This window comes from Pristiophorus japonicus, chromosome 1 (assembly GCF_044704955.1).
Source record: "Pristiophorus japonicus isolate sPriJap1 chromosome 1, sPriJap1.hap1, whole genome shotgun sequence".
Lineage (NCBI taxonomy): Eukaryota > Metazoa > Chordata > Chondrichthyes > Pristiophoridae > Pristiophorus > Pristiophorus japonicus.
Genome location: NC_091977.1, coordinates 71,456,061 through 71,476,334, shown reverse-complemented (window position 1 = coordinate 71,476,334; position 20,274 = coordinate 71,456,061). Strand labels below are relative to the sequence as shown.

General features: G+C 43.8%; 1 protein-coding gene across 1 annotated transcript in view; it reads left to right on the top strand.

The window, feature by feature from the left end:
• Positions 1-19,712, top strand: part of hacd4 (3-hydroxyacyl-CoA dehydratase 4) — a 56,028-nt gene extending 36,316 nt beyond the window's left edge. The window contains exons 5-7 of the mRNA XM_070881062.1: positions 9,031-9,137; positions 12,423-12,554; positions 14,312-19,712. Coding sequence (XP_070737163.1) covers positions 9,031-9,137; positions 12,423-12,554; positions 14,312-14,394 — 322 coding nt within the window. The 3' untranslated portion in view covers positions 14,395-19,712. The remainder of the gene's footprint in view (positions 1-9,030; positions 9,138-12,422; positions 12,555-14,311) is intronic.
• The last annotated feature ends 562 nt before the right edge of the window (positions 19,713-20,274 follow it).

The window sequence follows — 20,274 nt, the reverse complement described above, 5'->3', positions numbered from 1 at the left end:
GAGGGCTGGTGATCAGGTGGATTTGGGGGGGGGGCGGGGAAAGGCTGGCGATTGGGAGGGCTGGAGCTGGGGGAAGGCTGGTGATCAGGTGGATTGGGGGGGGGGTGGGGGCGGTGCGGTGAACGGCTGGCGATTGGGAGGGCTGGGGAGGGGAAGCTGGCGATCGGGAGGGCTGGGGGACATTGGCGATCAAGGGGTGGGGACGTGAGGCTGAGGACTTCCTTGAGGGGCAGCACTCTTGGCCCAAAAGGAGTTCTAAAAGAGCCATTTACCTTGAGGAGCCAACAGATCCCGTCTCGGATCAGCTGCTGGAAATCCCACAGGTTAGGCCTCCCCCTCATTTACTGTGAAATTTAAGTCAGGTGCCGGTGATGTCATTAGGTCACGACCTTGGCATGTTAATTAGCCACCCCGCCTGCCTTTAGCGGGAGCCACATCTCCCACCTGATTTCTGCAATTTAAAATTTAAAGGGATAGGAATGGGGTCAGCTTGCTCGATCCTGATATTTTAATCCACAACCTTCTCCAGCCCATTTAAAATTGAGGCCAAGCTGTTTTCTGACCCTTGACATTCCCTGGTAATTGTTTGACTTCCTGGCAGATGTCATCCCTATCTGCAGTAGTGGGGATTTAACCCATCTCATTGTGAACCACACTAATCATTTCTATCTTCCATTCTCACTGTCTCTTAGGTTTACTTAACACCAACATTTTGAAGCTTCTGACAATTTAGACAGACACTGAGTAAATTAACACTTTATTCAGAATGATGCTTAGATAAAGGAGGTGACTTTACAGTTGCCACCAAAAGTGTTATTTTTGCTTGCTTATCTTGCAGATAAGACGGTACTATTTTAAACTACACTCACACTTATATTCTAATGGTTATCATGGCACCGGATGACATGTGTAAGTGAGGGTGAAGAAAGTTGATAATTGTCTGTCCATAAGTTATGCTTGCCAATAATGTTTTTTGTCAGTATGGAGCTCAGTTTGAATAAATGTGTTACATTATTGAGTTTTTGCTTGTGCTGATTCTGGGAAAGTGGAAGAAAATGGAAAGTGGAACAAATCACTAGACTGCATCATAGAACATGATAATGACTGTTTTCTGTACTGTATTGGTGAAGTGTACTCATTTTAATCACCACATAATGCTAGATTTCTGCAGACTTACATTAGTCTTTCGTTTTTTTGCTCCTGCATTTAAATTCAGAGGCAGCCTGGGAGCCGGCATTTTGTATAGAATCTTCTCTCCACTGACACTATTGTGGTTAATTAGTCTGTTGGCATTCATTGTTGAGGCTTGCACATTAACAGTAGACATTTGGGCAAGGTATCTGAGGACAACCTGCATCAATGGAATCATAATCCAAAAGGAATTACATCGAGTCTCCAGCACAGAAACAGGCTGTTCAGGCAATCTGGTCCAATGCTGGTGTTTATGCTCCACAGGAGCCTCCATCCATCCCTCTTCATCGAACCCTATCAGCATATCCTTCTATTCATAAGAACATAAGAAATAGGAGCAGGAGCATACCATTTGGCCCCTCGAGCCTGCTCCACTATTCAGTAAGATCACGGCTGATCTGATCCTGGCCTCAACTCCACTTCCCCGCCTGCTCCCTATAAACCCTTGACTCCCCTCTAGTTTAAATATCTGTCTATCTCCACCTTAAATATATTCAATGACCCAGCCTCCACAGCTCTCCATTCACAACCCTCAGAGAAGAAATTCCTTATCTCCGTTTTAAATGGGCGACCCCTTATTCTGAAACTATTGCCTCTAGTTCTAGATTCCCCCGTGAGGGGAAACATCCTCTCTGCAACTACCCTGTCAAGACCCCTCAGAATCTTGTATGTTTCAATAAGATCATCTCTCATTCTTCTGAACGCCAATGAGTATAAGCCCAACCTGCTCAACTTTTCTTCATAAGACAACCCCTTCAACTCAGGAATCAACCTACTGAACTACCTCCAACACAAGTATATCTCTCCTGAAATAAGGAGACCAAAACTGTATGCAGTACTCCAGGTGTGGTCTCACCAAGTTGTAGCAGGACTTCCCTACTTTATTACCCTTGCAATAAAGGCCAACATTCCATTTGCCTTCCTAATTACTTGCTGTCCCTGCATGCTAACTTTTAGTATTTCATGTACAAGGACCCCCAGATCCCACTGTACCACAGCATTTTGAAGTCTCTCTCCTTTTAAATAATAATTTGCTTTTTTATTCTTCCTACCAAACCTCACTTTTTCACACATTATACTCCATCTACCAATTTTATTTCCATTTCTCCCTCATGTGCTTATCTTCCCCTTAACTGCATCTATGTTATTTGTCTCAATTACTCTTTGTGGTAACGAGTTCCACATTTTTAGTAATCTCTGGAAAAATAAGTTTCTCCTGAATTTCCTTTTGGATTTATTGGTGACTATCTTATATTCGTGGATCCTAATTTTGGTCTCCCCCACAAGTGGGAACATCTCTACAGTTACCCTATCAAACCCTTTTGTAATCTTAAAGACCTCTATCAGATCATCCCTCAGCCTTCTCTTTTCTAGAGAAAAGGGGCCCAGCCTGTTCAGTCTTCCCTGATAAGTATAACCTCTCAGTTCTGTTAAAGATGGGAGGGGGTGGGGAGGAGAGGAGAAAATGGGTAGAACAGGCAAGGAAGAAAAATTAAATAGCTGAAATGTTTTGTTTTGGGAATGTTTGGAAAACAAAGGGCCATAATTTGCTGTGGCGGGGCAGCTAATATTAGTTAGACTTGTCCTTGCACATTTAAGTTTTAAAATGTTTTGCATGGCAAGTTGCTGAAAGTGTGAGCTGGTCACGGCACAGCAAGGAAAACAGGGCGTCCGGGACCTTAGTGGAACAGGACAAGTGACTGTATATCTCCTTAACCAATCAGATTGAAGGATTGTGAAATTAACAGCACGAAGACTGAGAAGGAAGTGTAAATTACAGTGAGTGAATTCAATGTCAAATCAGGTACAGAAAGAGAAATAAGGGCCCAAGTTTCGGCCTCAGTTGCTCCTGATTTTTTGGAGCAACTGGTGTAGAACGGAGTATCTTAGAAATTCAAATTCTCAGCATTTAGTTTGCTCCAGTTCTAGTCAGTTAGAACAGTTTCACTTTGGAACAGAATTTTTTTTTCAAAAGGGGGCGTGTCCGGCCACTTACACCTGTTTTCAAAGTTTCGGCAGTGAAAACTTACTCCAAACTAACTTAGAATGGAGTAAGTGAAGATTTTTGTACGCTCGAAAAAACCTTGTCTGCACTTTAGAAAATCAGGCGTAGGTTACAAATTAGGCGTAGGGAACAAGGGCGGGGGGGTGGGGAAGGGAAGTAATTAAATTCTACAATCAATCCTTAGTTATACTTATACAAATATTATACAAATAAATCCAACCTGAATAAAAATTTATAAACAAAGAAAAGATTAAATAAACCATGTTCCTACCTGTGTGAAACAGCAGCAGCCTTCGAGCTGCTGTGCTTCAGGCAGGCCTTTCATGTTGGAGACAGGCAGGGGTGTGGCGTCAGTGTCTCGACGGCAACGGCAGCAAGCTTCGAGCTGAGCTGCTGTGCTGCAGGCAGGCCTTCATTCTGTTAGTGGCTGGCCGGCAGCCGAAGGATCAACACCGGACACACGCAGCTTTTCAAGGGGGCTGAGGCCATTCGGCCATTGGATAGGAGCGGCGTCAGTGGCTGGTCGGCAGCCGAAGGATCAACACCGGACGCACGCAGCTTTTCAAGGGAGCTGAGGCCATTCAGCCACGCTTAAGGGGCGGCGTCAGTGGCTCGTTGGCAGCCGAAGATACAGCACCGGACCGACGTGAGGCCATTCGGCCATGGGATAGCAGCGGCGTCAGTGGCTGGCCGGCAGCCGAAGAATCAACACCTGACACACGCAGCTCTTTATGGTGCTTGAGGCCATTCGGCCACGCTTTAGGGGCGGCGTCAGTGGCTCGACGGCAGCCGAAGATACAGCAGCAGCCTTCGAGCTGTGAGGGGGACTGAGGCCATTTGGACAGGGAGAGGCAGCCACATCGACAGTTTTATATTTAGATTTGCAGAATGGGTGCTGCATTGTCAACACCACGTATTATGCAATGGTTTGCCATCAATTCACTGCATAGGAGAGAATTGATTAGAGCTCACCGCACCAGGAACGTCGTAGCCCGTAGGTTGGTGGGCAGGAGACCTTACCCACGTCGACAATATCGAACCAGGTGCTCGTACCTGGACATGAGCGAGGCTGATTGTGTGAAAAGGCTGCGTTTTCGCAGAGAAGTTATCACTGAGATCTGTGATATGGTGAGAGCAGATTTGCAGCCCAGAAGCAGAATGCCAACTGCTCTGTCTGTTGCAGTGAAGGTAACAGCTGCACTTTCTTTCTATGCCTCGGGATCGTTTCAGGCTACAACTGGAAATGTGTGTGCCATCTCTCAACATGCAATACATGCCTGCGTTTACCAGGTCACGGCTGCACTTTATGCGCGAAGGAATGACTTCATCAATTTCCCAATAACCGCACAAGCGATCCATGAGAGGGCTGTGGGCTTCTTCAGGATTGCCGGCTTCCCAAAGGTACAGGGCTGCATTGATTGTACCCACATAGCCTTGCGAGCACCTGTGGAGGAATCTGAGCAGTACCGAAATAGGAAAGGTTTCCACTCTATCAATGTGCAGCTCGTGTGTGACGACAAGCAGCGCATCATGTCAGTCGATGCAAGATACCCTGGCAGCACCCACGATGCGTTCATCCTACGCGACAGCGTTATATCTGACATGTTTGAGCAGCAGCCAGAAGGGCAGAGCTGGCTACTGGGAGACAAAGGGTACGGCCTGACCACCTGGCTCATGACGTCCCTACACGTGACACAGACAGAAGCTGACCGTCAATACAGCATGGCGCACATTGCGACGCGCAGCATCATTGAGAGGACCATTGGCATATTGAAACAGCGATTCCGCTGCCTGGACCATTCCGGAGGACAGTTGCTATACTCTCCTCAGATTGTCGGTCACTTCACTGTTGTGTGCTGCATGCTTCATAACTTAGCCATCATGAGGCAGCAGGAGCTGGTAGTGGAACCCGAAGACCGCCGTGAGGGTCCAGTGCATGATGATAGTATTACGGAAGACCAGGATGTGGATGATAACGATGATCAGGAAAGCATGCAAGTGCCTGATGCCGGAGCACGAGGTCGGAGGAGGGCCGTCCATCGTGCCCCTTTAACGATTGCTCGAGCCTTGCGCCAGCAGCTCATCCGTGAACGCTTCAACTACTGATGCCTGAGGGCTCTGCGACCACTTTTGCATATGGACATGTTTATTCTTTGCAGTTGTTCCTACGTTGTGTTGTGTTAATGGAACATGAAACAGTTTTAATGAAAAAATATTTTATTGAAAAGTTAACGTCACTAATAAAATATTTGTTGTATCAAACTATACTTTTTAATATGACTCTTGAAGATCACTTATAAACTTGTAAAGTTACAAAAGTTCCAAAACACTTTCTGTGTGAAAAATTTTACACTCTGTGATCTCTTACACTTCAAGATCGCTTTTTAGATGCAAAATTAAATAATTTACAGAATATGAAAGCATTTACACTATAAGATCACTTGAAAACCCTGAGATCACTTATATGTTGTAAAGTTACAAAATTTACAAAACAGTTTCATTGTGAAAAATCTTACACTCTGAAGAACACTTAAACTTCAGGATCACTTTTTAGGTGCAAAATTAAATAAGATACAAAAAAATGTGAGAGCATTTACACTATAAGATCACTTAAAAACCATAAGATCCCTTATAAATTGTAAAGTTACAAAACTTACAAATCAATTTCAATTTGAAAAACGCTACTACAGCTACATCAAGAACAAGAACAAAAGCAGCAAAGAAAGGCTGCAACCATGTCTCATCCACATCTCAGTGAACGTTCACTTCCTTATGGGGGTGTCATTTGATTGGCTGGGCTGTGTGCCCTTATTGCAGCAGCTACCTCAACCAGGCCCTCCCTGACGGCCTGTGCCGACACCTGCATGCCCTCCCTGATGGCCTGTGCCGTCATTTGCACTCCCTCGGACATTCCCTCCCTAAGTTCCCGTGTCATTACTGCTATTTCTCCTGTCAGGACCGTCAACTCTTCACCTACTGCACTGACGCCACCGATGAGTGATCGGGTAAGCTCATTGGTCTCCATACCCAATGCCACAACCTGAGTCGCATCTGTTGCACGCTGCATCTCAGGAGAGCGTGTCTCCAATCTCCTTCTCCTCTGCCTGGGTCTGCCTCGTGGCACCACTACACTGGGAGGTGCGGGCATGGACGGTGGGATGCTCGGTGTTGCAAGCGGCACCACTACACAGGGAGGCGCAGGCTGGGACTGTGGGACGCTCTGTGTTCCAGACGGCTGAACTGGAGGGCGAGGCTCGGGCTGGAACGGTAGGACGCTTGGTGTTGCAGACGGCAGTACTAGAGGGAGAGGCTCGGGCTGGAATGGTGGGATGCTCTGTGTTGCAGACGGCAGTACTAGAGAGAGAGGCTCGGGCTGGGATGGTGGGGCGCTCGGTGTTCCAGACGATAGCACTCGAGTGCGAGCCATGGGCTGGGATGTTGGACGAATGGGTGTAAACTGCTCCATGATATCAGCAGCAACACTGGGACCCGAAGCGTCGGAATCAAAATCATAGTAGGTGGAACCAGAACCTATGCGAGAGGGAGGGGCAGGCTCGGACGGTAGTGCACTGACTGTAGAATGCTGCATTATACCAGCAGCATCACTGGGACCCGCAACATCGGATGCGAAACCATTGAAGGTGGAACCAAGACCTATGCTAGGGGTTGAAACTCTGATGCCCCTTGATGGGGGCTCATAAACATTAAATTGGAAGCTCTCCCCTGCAGACATTTCAGTCATCGCTGCCATCATCCAGTCTGGATCGTCCGCAGCTGGTTGTACTGGTTCTTGTTCTGTACCCTCAGGATCCTCAGGGTTGGCAGCAGCAGCATCGTCATCATCATCATCATCATCATGTTCTGCAAAATACATCAGAACAGTCAAATGCTTAACAGCAAGGGAGGGGGCCGGATGGGTGGCATGAGTAATCTCACACATAGCAGGTTTGGCAGCAGGTTGATTTAAAGGGCCACGATGCATTTTCAGGACTTACCCTCTTCCTCGCGTGCGGGCCCAGCTTGTGCTGTACCGATTGCATTTCTCCATGTACAACTCATCATAGCAGCTATCCTTTGTTCCAAGGGTGTCAGTGGATGCAGATTGGGCACGCCTCCTCCTGTCCGAGTTGCCTCCCTTTTGTTGTGGGCCAATTTCTTCTGCAAAGAGTAAAATATAACTTTTTACAGAGTGTGTCAGTCTGCAAGGTGGGACATACAGATAGCCAGGTTACAATTACGATTAAATTAAAAATGGGAAATATTACTTACACTAACTACTTGACCAAGGTCGTTCCATTTCTTTTTACACTGGCTTCCAGATCTCCTGGTATGCACCACTGCGCAGTAATCTTCTGCAACTTGGTTCCAGCGTTTCTTCATTTCTTTTGGTGGCACTTTTATGCAACCTCTGTTGCTGGTATCTAGCTCTTGCCATCTCCGCTCAATTACGTTGACTAATATCTCTACTTCCTCATGCAAGAAATTCTTTGTTCTTGGTGGACGTTGATCCATTGCAAAGTTGAATTGGCACTCTTATTTCTCAAAACACACAGTCCTTAATTTGCATGCACCAATGCAGCACCGGTTCTGCAAGTTTAGCAGTGAAAAGCTGAACTCACTGATTTCAGCAGGTGATTTATTCAACAGTGCTGCTAAAAGCACTCCCTCGCACACAGAAATATCACAAAAATTAAATTACAAGCCTTTGCAGGGGATCAAGAGACAAATCTTCACTTTTTCTCCAGTCCTTTTAGAAATGGCCGAGTGCCAATGTTTGTTTGACACTGCGCGTGCGCGCACGCTCCAACGCGCACGCGCAGGGTTGCCGGCACCATGTTGGCTCATTTAAATTGGACCCGCCCCCCACTACTTACAGAATCGGCGCAAGTGTTTGGCTCTGCTCCCCACTGTGAAGAGTGCGCCGTGCCAAGCTGAGATCGAGCTCCGAGGAGCCGGAGAATATCGAAGTGTTTTTCTAGCGCACTTTTAGGCGCGAAGAACAGGCGTCCAGCTCGGAGGTGCGCCCTTTTCGGCGCGGGCCGAAACTTGGGGCCAAAGAGGGGCAAGAAAGTGGATTGAGAGGGAAAAAAGGAGACAGAATGGAAAAGTAAAAAACAATTAAATTTAAATATGTTTAAATCTCCAACAATTAAAACCTGAAGGAATGAGACTTCACATTTGTAATAGTTAATTTTCAGTGCCAGAGGTTGATTGGCAGTAATTAACTTATGTCATTAAAAGGATACTTAAGACTGGAATGGACAAGACTTAAATTTCTGTGGTGAGTTTAGTTCATATCTACCGTGCAAATACAGCAACTTCATGCCATTCAATGGATTTCAATGGTGAGGCAGTCAGCGAGATGCCATTTTCGCATCACTAAACTGCAGAGCGGCGCAACTCGGACAGCAACGTTTGGATTTTTGAGTTTAACTGTGCATCTGCCCTTCACCTGAAGTTGTTGTACCATTTACGCATAAATAACGGTGAGTGCCAGTAACCTCACTGTAGAATTTGCTTAAAGTTTTGAAAGTCTGTTCAGGCTGATGAAAAGGAACGCACATGCCAGCTGTTTATATGTAATTCTATTGGATTAATTCCATGATATGTGAAAAGCATTTCAGACAAGGCGATGGCATGACTTCCTAATAAAGAAATCACCCGGAAACTTCAGTGGTTTTGTTTGTGAAATGGGAAATACAAATTATTACAGTCATTACAATGAGCAGCCTATGACACCATCACTAGTTCCACTATTGACTTTAATGTTTAAATATATATTTTAAATATTTATTTGAAAATTAACAAGTGCATAATTTTCTTCTAAATTACAGGTATCCATATCACATGTTGTCAGTCGTAGGAAGTGATGTACAGATTTTGTCGTGGATTCATCATTGCCTTTGGGTGCCTCTTTCCCCTCTAATTGTGCTGGCTGAAGGTATTTATGCTCACCCAACATATTACCTTTCTTAAACCTATATGATGATGTAACAGATACTCGCTATAGAATTTATTTGGACTCTTTTCAAGTATACTTTTTGCAGGTTTCTCCTTCAATTATTTTTTCCAACCTTTTATCTCCTGCTATAGTTCCTTTGCAACCACGACCTTGCCTCACTGAGGACAAGTTTGAGGCATGCTCTGCAGCCTCTACCAGTGCAAAGTCCTGTTTAAGCCTCAGTTAGAATATGGTGTCCAGTTCTGGTCTCCTCGCATGGTGAGCGATATTGAGATATTTGAAAAGGATGTCACAAGATTAATTCCCAGTTTAAAGCATATTAGTTACCCAGATAGGCTCAAAGAGCTGGGACTCTCTACTTTAGAGAAGCGTAGACTTAGGAGTGATTTAATTGAGGTTCACAAGATAATGAAGGGACTAGATTGTGTTTGTGTAGACCAATTGTTTCAACTGAATAGGTGAGGGAGGACCAGGAATCACTCTTTCAAGTTATGTAAGGGCAGAACTAGTTTAGATGTTAGGAGGTTCTTCTTTTCCCAGAACATAGTGAATGTGTGGAACAGGCTATCGGCTCATGCAGTGAATGCTGAATTTCTTCAAGCGAGAGCTGGACCTGTTTCTGGCTGGGGAAGAGATCACCTCATATAAGAGATGGCTGCCCTGTAGTGCTAATCAGGGCCAGGGTGGGCCCCTGGACTAGTTTCAGTCATAAGGGGGTTGGAGAGGAATTTTCCAGTTTTCTCCATCCCCCCCACCCCCCGCCCCCCCAAAGTGGTTTGTTTTTTTCAAATCTGTTTTTCGCCTCTCCGAGGAGATTGCACAACTCCAGGTTGGGTGGAGTGTGTTTGTATTGTGACATGTCTGGGGGAAAGTGCATACCAAATCTCTGCTCCTCAGTGATGGAAATGGAGGAAGAGGAGGGAACAATGTATAAATGGTAGGCAGGATTATTAGAAATGTAAACTATCAAGGCCAATGGCGCATTCCTCTATTTAAATCCCAGTCAGCAATTTAGTTTTTAAGTTATTGGTGCAGTAGGAATTTGTAACTCATTATAAGCAGCTTGTGCAGCATATCGATGAAAGAATCTGAAACTCTCAACCTGAAAGATATGTTATCACACTGATAAGAATGGCTACTCTAATGTACCTATTTGCAAGAAAGTCTGATGAATGTGGCCTCAATGGTGGGAAAAAAATACCAAGTTTTTAAACCTAGCAATAATGTCTCATATTTTTTTCATCTGCCAAATCAGTGAGAAAATTTGAGACAGAATTTAGAGATAATGTTGACAATGTAATTTCCCAAATCACAGATACAAGCAGGGGAGGTGACATCCTCAACAGAAAATATAATAAAGGCGACCAAACAAGTTACATTTTTATTATATTTTGTTTGCATCCACTGACTATATCTTGTGTTCTTTTTGTGGTTTGGCTTTCCACTTGCTTGGCTGTGCCGCCTTGACCTGTCAACATGATTGCTTTTCAACCCTAGCTTCAGAGGAGTGCCCTCTGCTATACAAGCATGACATTTCAATTCTCCACAGTCTGGGCCTGTCAAATGAGACTTGTCATATTCAACAGTCCATTCAGAGCAGTTTTGTAGTGTGGATTTATTTTGACTGGAAACTGGGTGGAGTCTGTCACAACTCATTTGTGACTCTGAGTGACAAGACTTTCATCCTTTATCTCTGGCCAGGATCTCAACCAGAGTCTTAAGAGGTGAAAGGCACTTTTAAATACAATGCGTTGCTCAGTGCCCATAATATGCAATATGGAATTTGTACAAATCCTTTAAACTTTGTTGTGCTCAGAGCTCTAAATCAGATTACTGCATCCAGCCCAGGGTGGCTCTCCCTCCAATATTTCTGGTGTTTCCCCTGTAGAGAAATGCCGAGCCTCTACTTTGTACATGTCCAGAAACATGGTACAGATTGGTACACTATGTGGGGAAGTGCAGGAATGAACCTATTCTGTGCTGCAACACATTGGGCCTCCAAAGTCACCATGCCATGCACTAAAGAACTTTCCTTAATTCTGTGTTAACATAATAAACTGGGAAATTAAAAGCCCTACAATTGTGTTACATTCTGTGGTGCACAAATACTACAGCAGCACTCAGGTAGTAAAAGGAAGCCATGCTCTGCATCTACAGCCTCAGCTTCCTAGACTTCAACAAAAACTTGCATTTATATAGCACCTTTAACATAGTAAATCGTCCCAAGGCGCTTCACAGGAGTGTCATAAAACAAAATTTGACACTGAGCCGCATAAGGAGAAATTAGGGCAGGTGACCAAAAGCTTTGTCAAAGAGGCAGGTTTTAAGGAGCGTCAAAGGAGGAAGAGAGGTAGACAGGCAGAGAGATTTAGGGAGGGAATTTCAGAGCTTAGGGCCTTGCTAGCAGAAGCCACAGCCACCAATCGTTGAGTGATTAAAATCAGGGATGTTCAAGAGGCCAGAATTAGAGGAGCACAGATATCTCGGGGTGGGGAGGGGGGGGTTTGGGGCTGGAGGAGATTAGAGAGAGAGGGAGGGGCAAGGCCATGGAGGGATTTGAAAACAAGGATGAGAATTTTAAAATCGAGGCATTGCTTAACCGGAAGTTAATGTAGGTCTGCAAGCACAGGGTTGATGGGTGAACGGAACGGTGCAAGTTAGGACACAGGCAGCCGACGTTTGGATGACCTCAAGGTTACATAGGGTAGAATGTGAGAGGGCAGCCAGGAGTGCTTTGGAATAGTCAAGTCTAAAGGTAACAAAGACATGGATGAGGGTTTCATCAGCAGATGAGCTGAGGCAGGGACAGAGTCGAGTGATGTTACGGAGATGGAAATAGCTGGTCTTAGTTATGGTGCGGATATGTGGTCGGAAGCTCATTTCAGGGTCACCAAGGTTGCGAACAGACTGGTTCAGCCTCAGACAGATGCTGGGGAGAGGGATGGAGTTGGTGGCGGCTATGGAACGGGTTTTTGTGGTAGGGACTAAAGACTATTCCCAATATTTATTTGGAGGAAAGTTCTGCTTATCCAGCACTGGAGTCTGACAATTAGAGACAGTGGGTGTCGTCAGCATACATGTGGAAACTGACACTATGTTTTCGGATGATGCCGCCAAGGGGCGGCATATAGATGAAAAATAGGAGGCGGCCAAGGATAAATCTTTGGGGGACACCAGAGGTAACGATGCGGGGGCGGGAAGAAAAGCCATTGCTGCTGATTCTTTCAGTGTTCAGGTTACTAACAAATTTTTTTTTAACCCCAGTTATTGCCATTTACCAGTCGCTGCCCTATTTTGAAGCCCTAGGAACCTATTCCTTTGAGTTACCTGGACCTATTGCCATACCAGTGCATTTTCCATACATACTGCAGCTCTACTGTCTAATACTTGTTGTAGGTAAGTTGAAGACGATCCTCTTACCGATTAAAAAATGTATGAAAGCAGTTTTATAATCAGATCAGAAGCACAAGGTGGCACGTACACAGAATTAACTTAACATAAGAATTAGGAGCAGGACTAGGCCATTTGGCCCTCGAGCCTAATCTGTCATTCAATGAGATCATGGCTGATCTTCTACCTCAACTCCACTTTCCTGCATTATCCCCATATCCCTTGATTCCCTTAATATCCAAAAATCTATCGATCTCTGTCTTGAATATACTCAAAGACTGAGCCTCCACAGCCCTCTGAGGTAGAGAATTCCATAGATTCACCACCCTCTAAGTGAAGAAGATTCTCATTTCAGTCTTAAATGGCTGACCCCTTATTCATAGATTGTGACCCCTGGTTCTAGACTCCTCAGCTAGAGGAAATATCCTCCCTGCATCTACCCGGTCAAGCCCTGTAAGAATTTTGTATGTTTCAATGAGATCACTTCTTATTCTTTTAAACTCCAGAGAATATAGGCCTAGTCTACTCAATCTCTCCTCAGAGGACAATCCTCCCATCCCAGGAATCACTCTGGTGAACCTTCCTTGCACTCCCTCAATGGCAAGTATATCCTTCCTTAGGTAAGGAGATCAAAACTGTACACAATACTCCAGGTGCGGTACTCCAACACACTATGTTCTGGAGTACTACAATGTGGATTTGCAACTCTAGTTTTACCAAAAGGGAAGTTGCTGATCTTAGTCTTGAGTATTCCTGGATAGATAAATGAAGATGAGTCAAACTGCCTTCCTCATCCATAATTATCTTGTGATCTGTATACTGAGAGGAAAATACTGATCTTAAATCAGGCACTTTCCTACAGGCTGTGACCAAAGTTAGTCACCCTAATGCTATTCTCATGCACTTCACAGCAGTTGACTCAACAGCAGTACTGGCAAAAGAGTAGGAGCAGGTCTCTTGTCCATTGTCTTTTCTGGGAGTTTGACCAGGGATCAAAGAAGAACGAACTAGAGAGGGAAGAAAGTGAAATAAATGTAAAACATTGGATGATAGCTGTATCATTAACAATAAAGTAATACATACTGTGGTGAAGCAAACATGTCATGCTGAATACAGCAACACTGAAGTTTTTCCAAACATTTATATCTTCAACCATATTATTTTGATTAATAATAAGTCTAACCTGTTTCCTGGAATGGAACGATGAAGTCAGCGATTCTTACTCAGGGAATCCCCAATCTCAGTTAGGGCATCAAAGAAAGAAAGTGATGGAAACTCTGATGGGCAAGTCACCCCAAGGCACTCTTGTATCTATCTTAGCCAGCTACAGCTGGTTACGGCATAGACGTGGAACCATGCTCTTTACCCCTTTGATTGCTTGAATGAGGACCCTAGAGAGAGGAGGAATAAATGGCTGGGAATACAAGTAATATTCCCAACTAATAATCACAACTAATAACTTACTGCAAACATCTCTTGTACAATACCATCCAAGGAGAGACTGACCAACGCACCTAGTGCACATCTATAAGATATCTATGTACAAAGTACCATGTGAAAACAATGCAAAAAGACTGAACCCAATATGTAAATGCATGTTAATAAAAATATTCAAAATACAGAATTTGCTATATTTCAGCTGTTGGGTTCTTCAACTTCCTAAGTGCACACATTAAATAGACACCGACTGTGTTATTAATGTATTTCTCCTATGAGTGCAGTTGTTGTAATTTTTTTGTTGCTTTTTCCTGTGTGTAATTTAGGCATGTACAGCAGCTGCAGGCAATTCTATGAAGAACGAAAGCAACACACAGGAAGATACATGATGAAAGTAAAACAAAAGTAAACCTAATGGACTTAGATCGCTGCCCATATTGTTCACCAGGATCTACAAATGCTGCCGGAAATTTTGGCGTCAATGCTTTCACTGGAAGAGTTTGAGCTTGCTCTTATAATGATTGGAAACTCTTCCAAATCACCATCAAACTAAATGTACTGCAATGCTCAATGCAAGGCAGTACAGCACACAATGGGCAGAATCTTAACTCACCAAAACAGGTGGGTTGGTATTGGGTCTGAGGTTAAATTTCAAAAGATCTGAAACAGGAGCCCAACCCGCCTCAAACACGCCCACTTCCAGTTTTAACAAAGGCAGGACGAGGGGCGGTTGACCAATCCGTTCGCGGGAGGCGGATTGGTCATTTAAATATTATAATGAGACTGCCTTCATTTTAACAGTCATTCTATTTTTAATTCATGTCGGCCAGGTCTCCCAAGCCTCGGGAAACCCAGCAGCTGAAAGGAGACAAGGACTTATTTCATAAGTTAAGTGCCTTTACATTACAACAGTGACTCCACTTTAAAAAGTACCTCTGTAAAACGCTTTGGGACGTCCAGTTGTCGTGAAAAGCGCTATATCAATACAAGTCTTGAGGAGCAGGTATGTTTCCTCCAGGCCCAACATGCTACCCAGTAAACCCCTCCAGTTACCATCAGTACACCTCCTACAATCAGGAAGACTGCAAGACATTCGGGAAACCTGTTGCCTCCGGGTTTGTCGACCTCAAAACAGCCTCCCCCTTCCCGCCACATCCCCACCCCGCATGGAACTAACCTCTGGGCTAAAATCTAGGCTCATTCTTTCTAAATAATTACACATTAAATAATAAAATCAATGCTAAACCTCTGAAATTTAACAAAATATTAGTTATAAACTTAAAAGCCTTGGAATACAAACTTTACACCAGCAGTCGGCTTCCTAAGTAGTCGAACCACTCCTGAGACACCAGTTGCATGATTGTGGTATTTGACTTCAGCAAGCTGGTAGACATTGAAAGGCAAAAATCTATACGCAGTTTGCAGAGAGAATGTTCTAAATGGTAACTGATTAGTTCCCAGAAATTGCCAAAATGATTTGTTGGTTCAGAGTCTGTATGGACATTTTTTGCATAAGCATTTTAAAGTCCTGAACTGGAATGGAGTGTCTTTCTGCTTTGCTGCCTTTTTCTTGGAAGGAATTGTTGGTTTATTTTTCAACATGATATAAATCTTGATATTTGACTATGTACCAAATGTGAATCAACATTCGATTATGGTGAGGTAAATGATAGGATTCTATCACTGTGTCACTCTACTTTTATCCAGTTATTTTCCAACACGGAGTTACGTTTCGTTAACTCAGTGGTGCTATCATTTAAGCCGCATTTCCTTCAACTATCCAGATTTATTTGTTCTCCTGGTCCGACTCTGATCAGTATTCATTAGAATGGAAATTCACCCATTACCTCTGTGCTCGCTGACCTACATTGACTCCCCATTAAGCAACTCCTCGATATTAAAATTCTCATCCTTGTTTGCAAATTGTTGATGATGTTGAAATAGTTAAATAAATATATACAACTGCGACGACGCATCACTCTTCTTGTAGATGCTGCATGCCAAAAGCTCTGATTTAGAGTAGAGACTTTACTAGCATAAAATTTAAAGGCTCATTCTAAACAGAATGCCAGTTGTCAGTTTGCCAGGTTTAATGAAGGTGAGTGAAGCAATCTTGGAAAAGTACCAAGCAGGGAGATTAATCTTCACTCTAAAAAAGCACACCTTGATCCATTGTGCAGGCATGGGAAGTAACTGCAATTCCGAGACAAAACTGGCCCATTCTGTCAGTGATAGCAGGCAGCATGGGGATAGGAAAGTAACAGAAATGCAGATCTTACAGTCCATGTATCCTGCAGCTGCTGGACTGAGGTCTGTGGTTGCCATTCAAGCTCCAGATAGGCAGAACTGTGTTTACATTGCTTGACTCCTGCTTGGCTGGAAACTTAACTGTCTTGTTTAGGAGAGAGCTCTCTGTGTATAACTGGATACATGCACACACAAAGCTCTCTTCCAGTAGATGTAAATTTAAATATTCAGAAAGTGTGGAAGAGAAAATCCCCCTTCTGCTTGCCTAACATTTAAATTGAGGTCAGATAAGTTTAAAAAGTGCTCAGGAGATCCTCCTCCTGAGCACTTTGTAAACCAGGTTTAACATCACACTGGACTCAATTCAGCTAAACAAAACTAAAAGGACTAAGATCCCTTAGGGCAACAGAAGGTTTTTAGCTATATTTTCTTATTGGTTGCTACACACTAGAACATATACATGGAAGGTTATTATTAGCCAATCATAGTTATTTTCATAAAATAAAAACAAAATTCTGGAAATACTCAGCAGGTCTGGCAGCATCTGTGGAGCGAGATATAGAGTGAACATTTTGGTCAATGAACTTTTGGCAGAACTGGAAAAGTTAGAGCTGCAACATGTTTTAAGCAAGTACGAGGCAGGGAAAGAGTGGAGGGGAGGAAAGAACAAAAGGGAAGGTCTGTGATAGGGTGTAAGGCAGGAGAGATTAAATGACAAAAGGGATGACGGTGCAAGGCCAAAGATGGTAATGGAACAAGAAACAAAAGATGGGTCTAGAGGAGGTGTAAATGAGAATATCAGAATCACATTCCCATCTAGTGAATATTAAAACAAATGTTCACTTTAGAAGCATAGAAAATAGGAGTAGTAGGCCATTCGGCCCTTCGAATCTGCATCGCCATTCAATAAGATCATGGCATATTCCTACTTTTCCCCCAAACCCTTTGATGTCTTTTGTTTCTACAAATCTATATATCTCCCTCTTAAATATATTGAGTGACTTGGCCTCTTGTGGTAGAGAATTCCATAGGTTCACCACCTTCTGAAAAAAAATCTTCTCATCTCGGTCCTAAATTTCCTACCCCGTATCCTGAGACTGTGACCCCTTGTTCTAGATTTCCCAGCCAGGGGAAACATCCTCCCCGCATCCAGTCTATCCAACCCAGTCAGAATTTTATACGTTTCAATGAGATCCCCTCTCATTCTTCTAAACTCAAGTGAATACAGGCATAGCCGACCCAATCTCTCCTCATACGACAGTCCTGCCATCCCAGGAATCAGTCTGGTGAACCTTTGCTGCACTCCCTCTATGGCAAGTATATCCTTTCTTTGGTAAGGAGACCAAAACTGCACATAATACTGCAGGTGCGGTGTGGTGGCACAGTGCTTGGCAATACTAATCCTCAGTGCCACAGAATGGAAGAGTCATTACTTCAATTCCCCATTGACCCAAGCATGTGCTGTCTTCCTCACATGTGACTAGTTCCTCGCTGTTCTGACAGCTAGCTAGAGGGGGCAGTGGTGACGGTTTGGGAGCAAGTTGTGCACCGAGACAGGAAAGGAATGAAGTCAGGGGATTCTTGAAGTATGAATTAACATGAACAATTACATCTAAAAGAAAAATGGTTCTTTTAGAAGCATCAGCTTAAATTAACTTGGGTTAATAATAATTAAATAACCTGTAAAGTTGTCGCATTTCAGTCCAATAGTATTGAGCACGGCACCCTCAGCACATTTATTTGATTTTGTGTAGCACTATAAAAAGAGAAAGTAGTGTATGAGTTTTTAATATTTGAATTATTAAAATTTAGTCCTACCTTGATGACATTTGAATCGCATAGCAGTTGTCAGTGCAGGTAATATTAAATACATTATACTAATCACAGCTAATTTGCACATTCAGGTACTTCAGAAATTCATTCTCATTAACAAAAAAAATATATATTTTATGAAAATTGGAGTATGTTTTGCTGAAAGTGAGAGCAAGTTGCTAAATAATGCTAAAACTCAATTGCCTAGCAAAATTAGTTGAGTGAACAGACTATAACAATTACAAAGTATTCTACAAACAAAATTACAAATACTTATTCTTCATATTGCAAACTCTAGTTTGGCTTACTGAATTGATATACTGAAGCCTACTTTTAAAATCCCAATTGATTCATTGTGTAACTGAAAAAGATGTTAAAGTTGATATCCATTTATAGTGCAAGTCTGAGCACTACTCTGTCATTGCTTAGCAAACAAAATAATGTAATCACCGATCAATGCCATATTTTCAGTTGTACGTACCAAATATATGTTTCAACAAGTGCATCTTTTTTTGTTATTCGTTCCTGAGATGTGGACGTTGCTAGCAGTATTTATTGCCCATCCCTAATTACCCTTGAGAAGGTGGTAGTGAGCAGTCTTCTTGAACTGCTGCAGTTCGTGTAGTGCAGGTAGTCCCCACAGTGCTTTTAGGAAGAGAGTTCCAGGATTTTGACTCAGCGACAATGAAGGAACGGCGATATATTTCCAAGTCAGAATGGTGTGTAACTTAGAAGAGAACTTGCAGGTAATGGTGCTCTGAAGAGATCGCAAACTTTGTTTAAAGAATGGAATCAGTTGAGAATATTTTATGGACTTTATGTTTTTTTTCCTGAGGGTACTTTCCCTGTGATGGGGTCACCCTGTGCAGATACATGAAAAGGCTGGTTGGTTATGGCAGTTGGCTGTGACAAAGAACTGTCAGTCATCCAGAATTTACGGGTTCGCCCTAGCAAAGGGAAAGGGGCTCAGATATCTGAGGCATGCATAAACTATTGGAAAACCACTCTAATATGCAAAGGCACTTCTCACCTCCATCTCAGAAGAGAAGCAGAACAATGGACCCACTAGCCTGGCCAGACCAAGAGGGGCCAGTTCTTCCCTACACAAAAGCCGAGAGATGTCCCAGACCCAGGGCCATCAGTCCAATACACATGGGTCTGATGGCCCATTATCGACTAAGCATCGGAGTACTTAGAAGCAAAACAAGTTCAAAGATTGGCGGGAGAGATAAGGATTCCTTTAAAGAAAGACTCTTTTCCACCATTGGCATTCTGAAGCGTTCTCGCGTTCCTCCTCTCTCGCTCCACCAAGACCAACGTGACAAGAAGGACCAGCTGAGCGATCGCGACCAACTGGTGAGCATGGTCGTGAGTGTCCCAAGCCGGTAACCAGAGTGCCAGGCGAGCTGTGTAGGGTGTAAAGGGCTCAGAGTTTTCTTGGAAGTTAAGCTTTTTCGGGCTATTCTGCTGAGGGAGCTTCATGCGACTGGGTAATTTGCTGGTAGGGGGGAGTTAGACTCCACCATAGCGACAAGGAAATTACTGCATGTCACCGGTCTTCAGTGTTGTACTGTATGTTGTTTTAACCTGGATCTTATTCTCCACAGAGACAGTGATTTTGTTTAGTAGTGCATGTTTTAGCCAGTGTATGTTAGACCAAATAAATAAGTGCGATTTTTAACCTAAGCATTCCTGTCCGTGACTTATTCCATTTACACTCTGAATAATAATCCCCGGGTATAGAATTCTCGTAAGGTGGGGGGCGATTCGAACCGTCCATCTAGCCATTGGGCTAGGATCAAACCCGCTTACAGCTCCCATGTGCCTGCTGCCCTTGTCCTTCTAGGTAGTAGAGGTCGCAGGTTTTGGAGGTGCTGTTGAAGAAGCCTTGGCGAATTGCTGCAGTGCTTCTCGTAGATGGTACACACTGCAGTCGCAGTACGCCGGTGGTGGAGGGAGTGAATTTTTATTGTGGTGGACAGGGTGTCAATCAAGCGGGCTGCTTTGTTGTGGATGGTACGAGCTTCTTGAGTGCTGTTGGAACTGCACACATCCAGGCAAGTAGAGAGTATTCCATCACACTCCTGACTTGTGCCTTGTAGATGGTGGAAAGAACAGAAGAACATAAGAATTAGGAACAGGAGTAGCCCATCTAGCCCCTCGAGCCTGCTTCGCCATTCAACAAGATCATGGCTGATCTGGCCGTGGACTCAGCTCCACTTACCCGCCC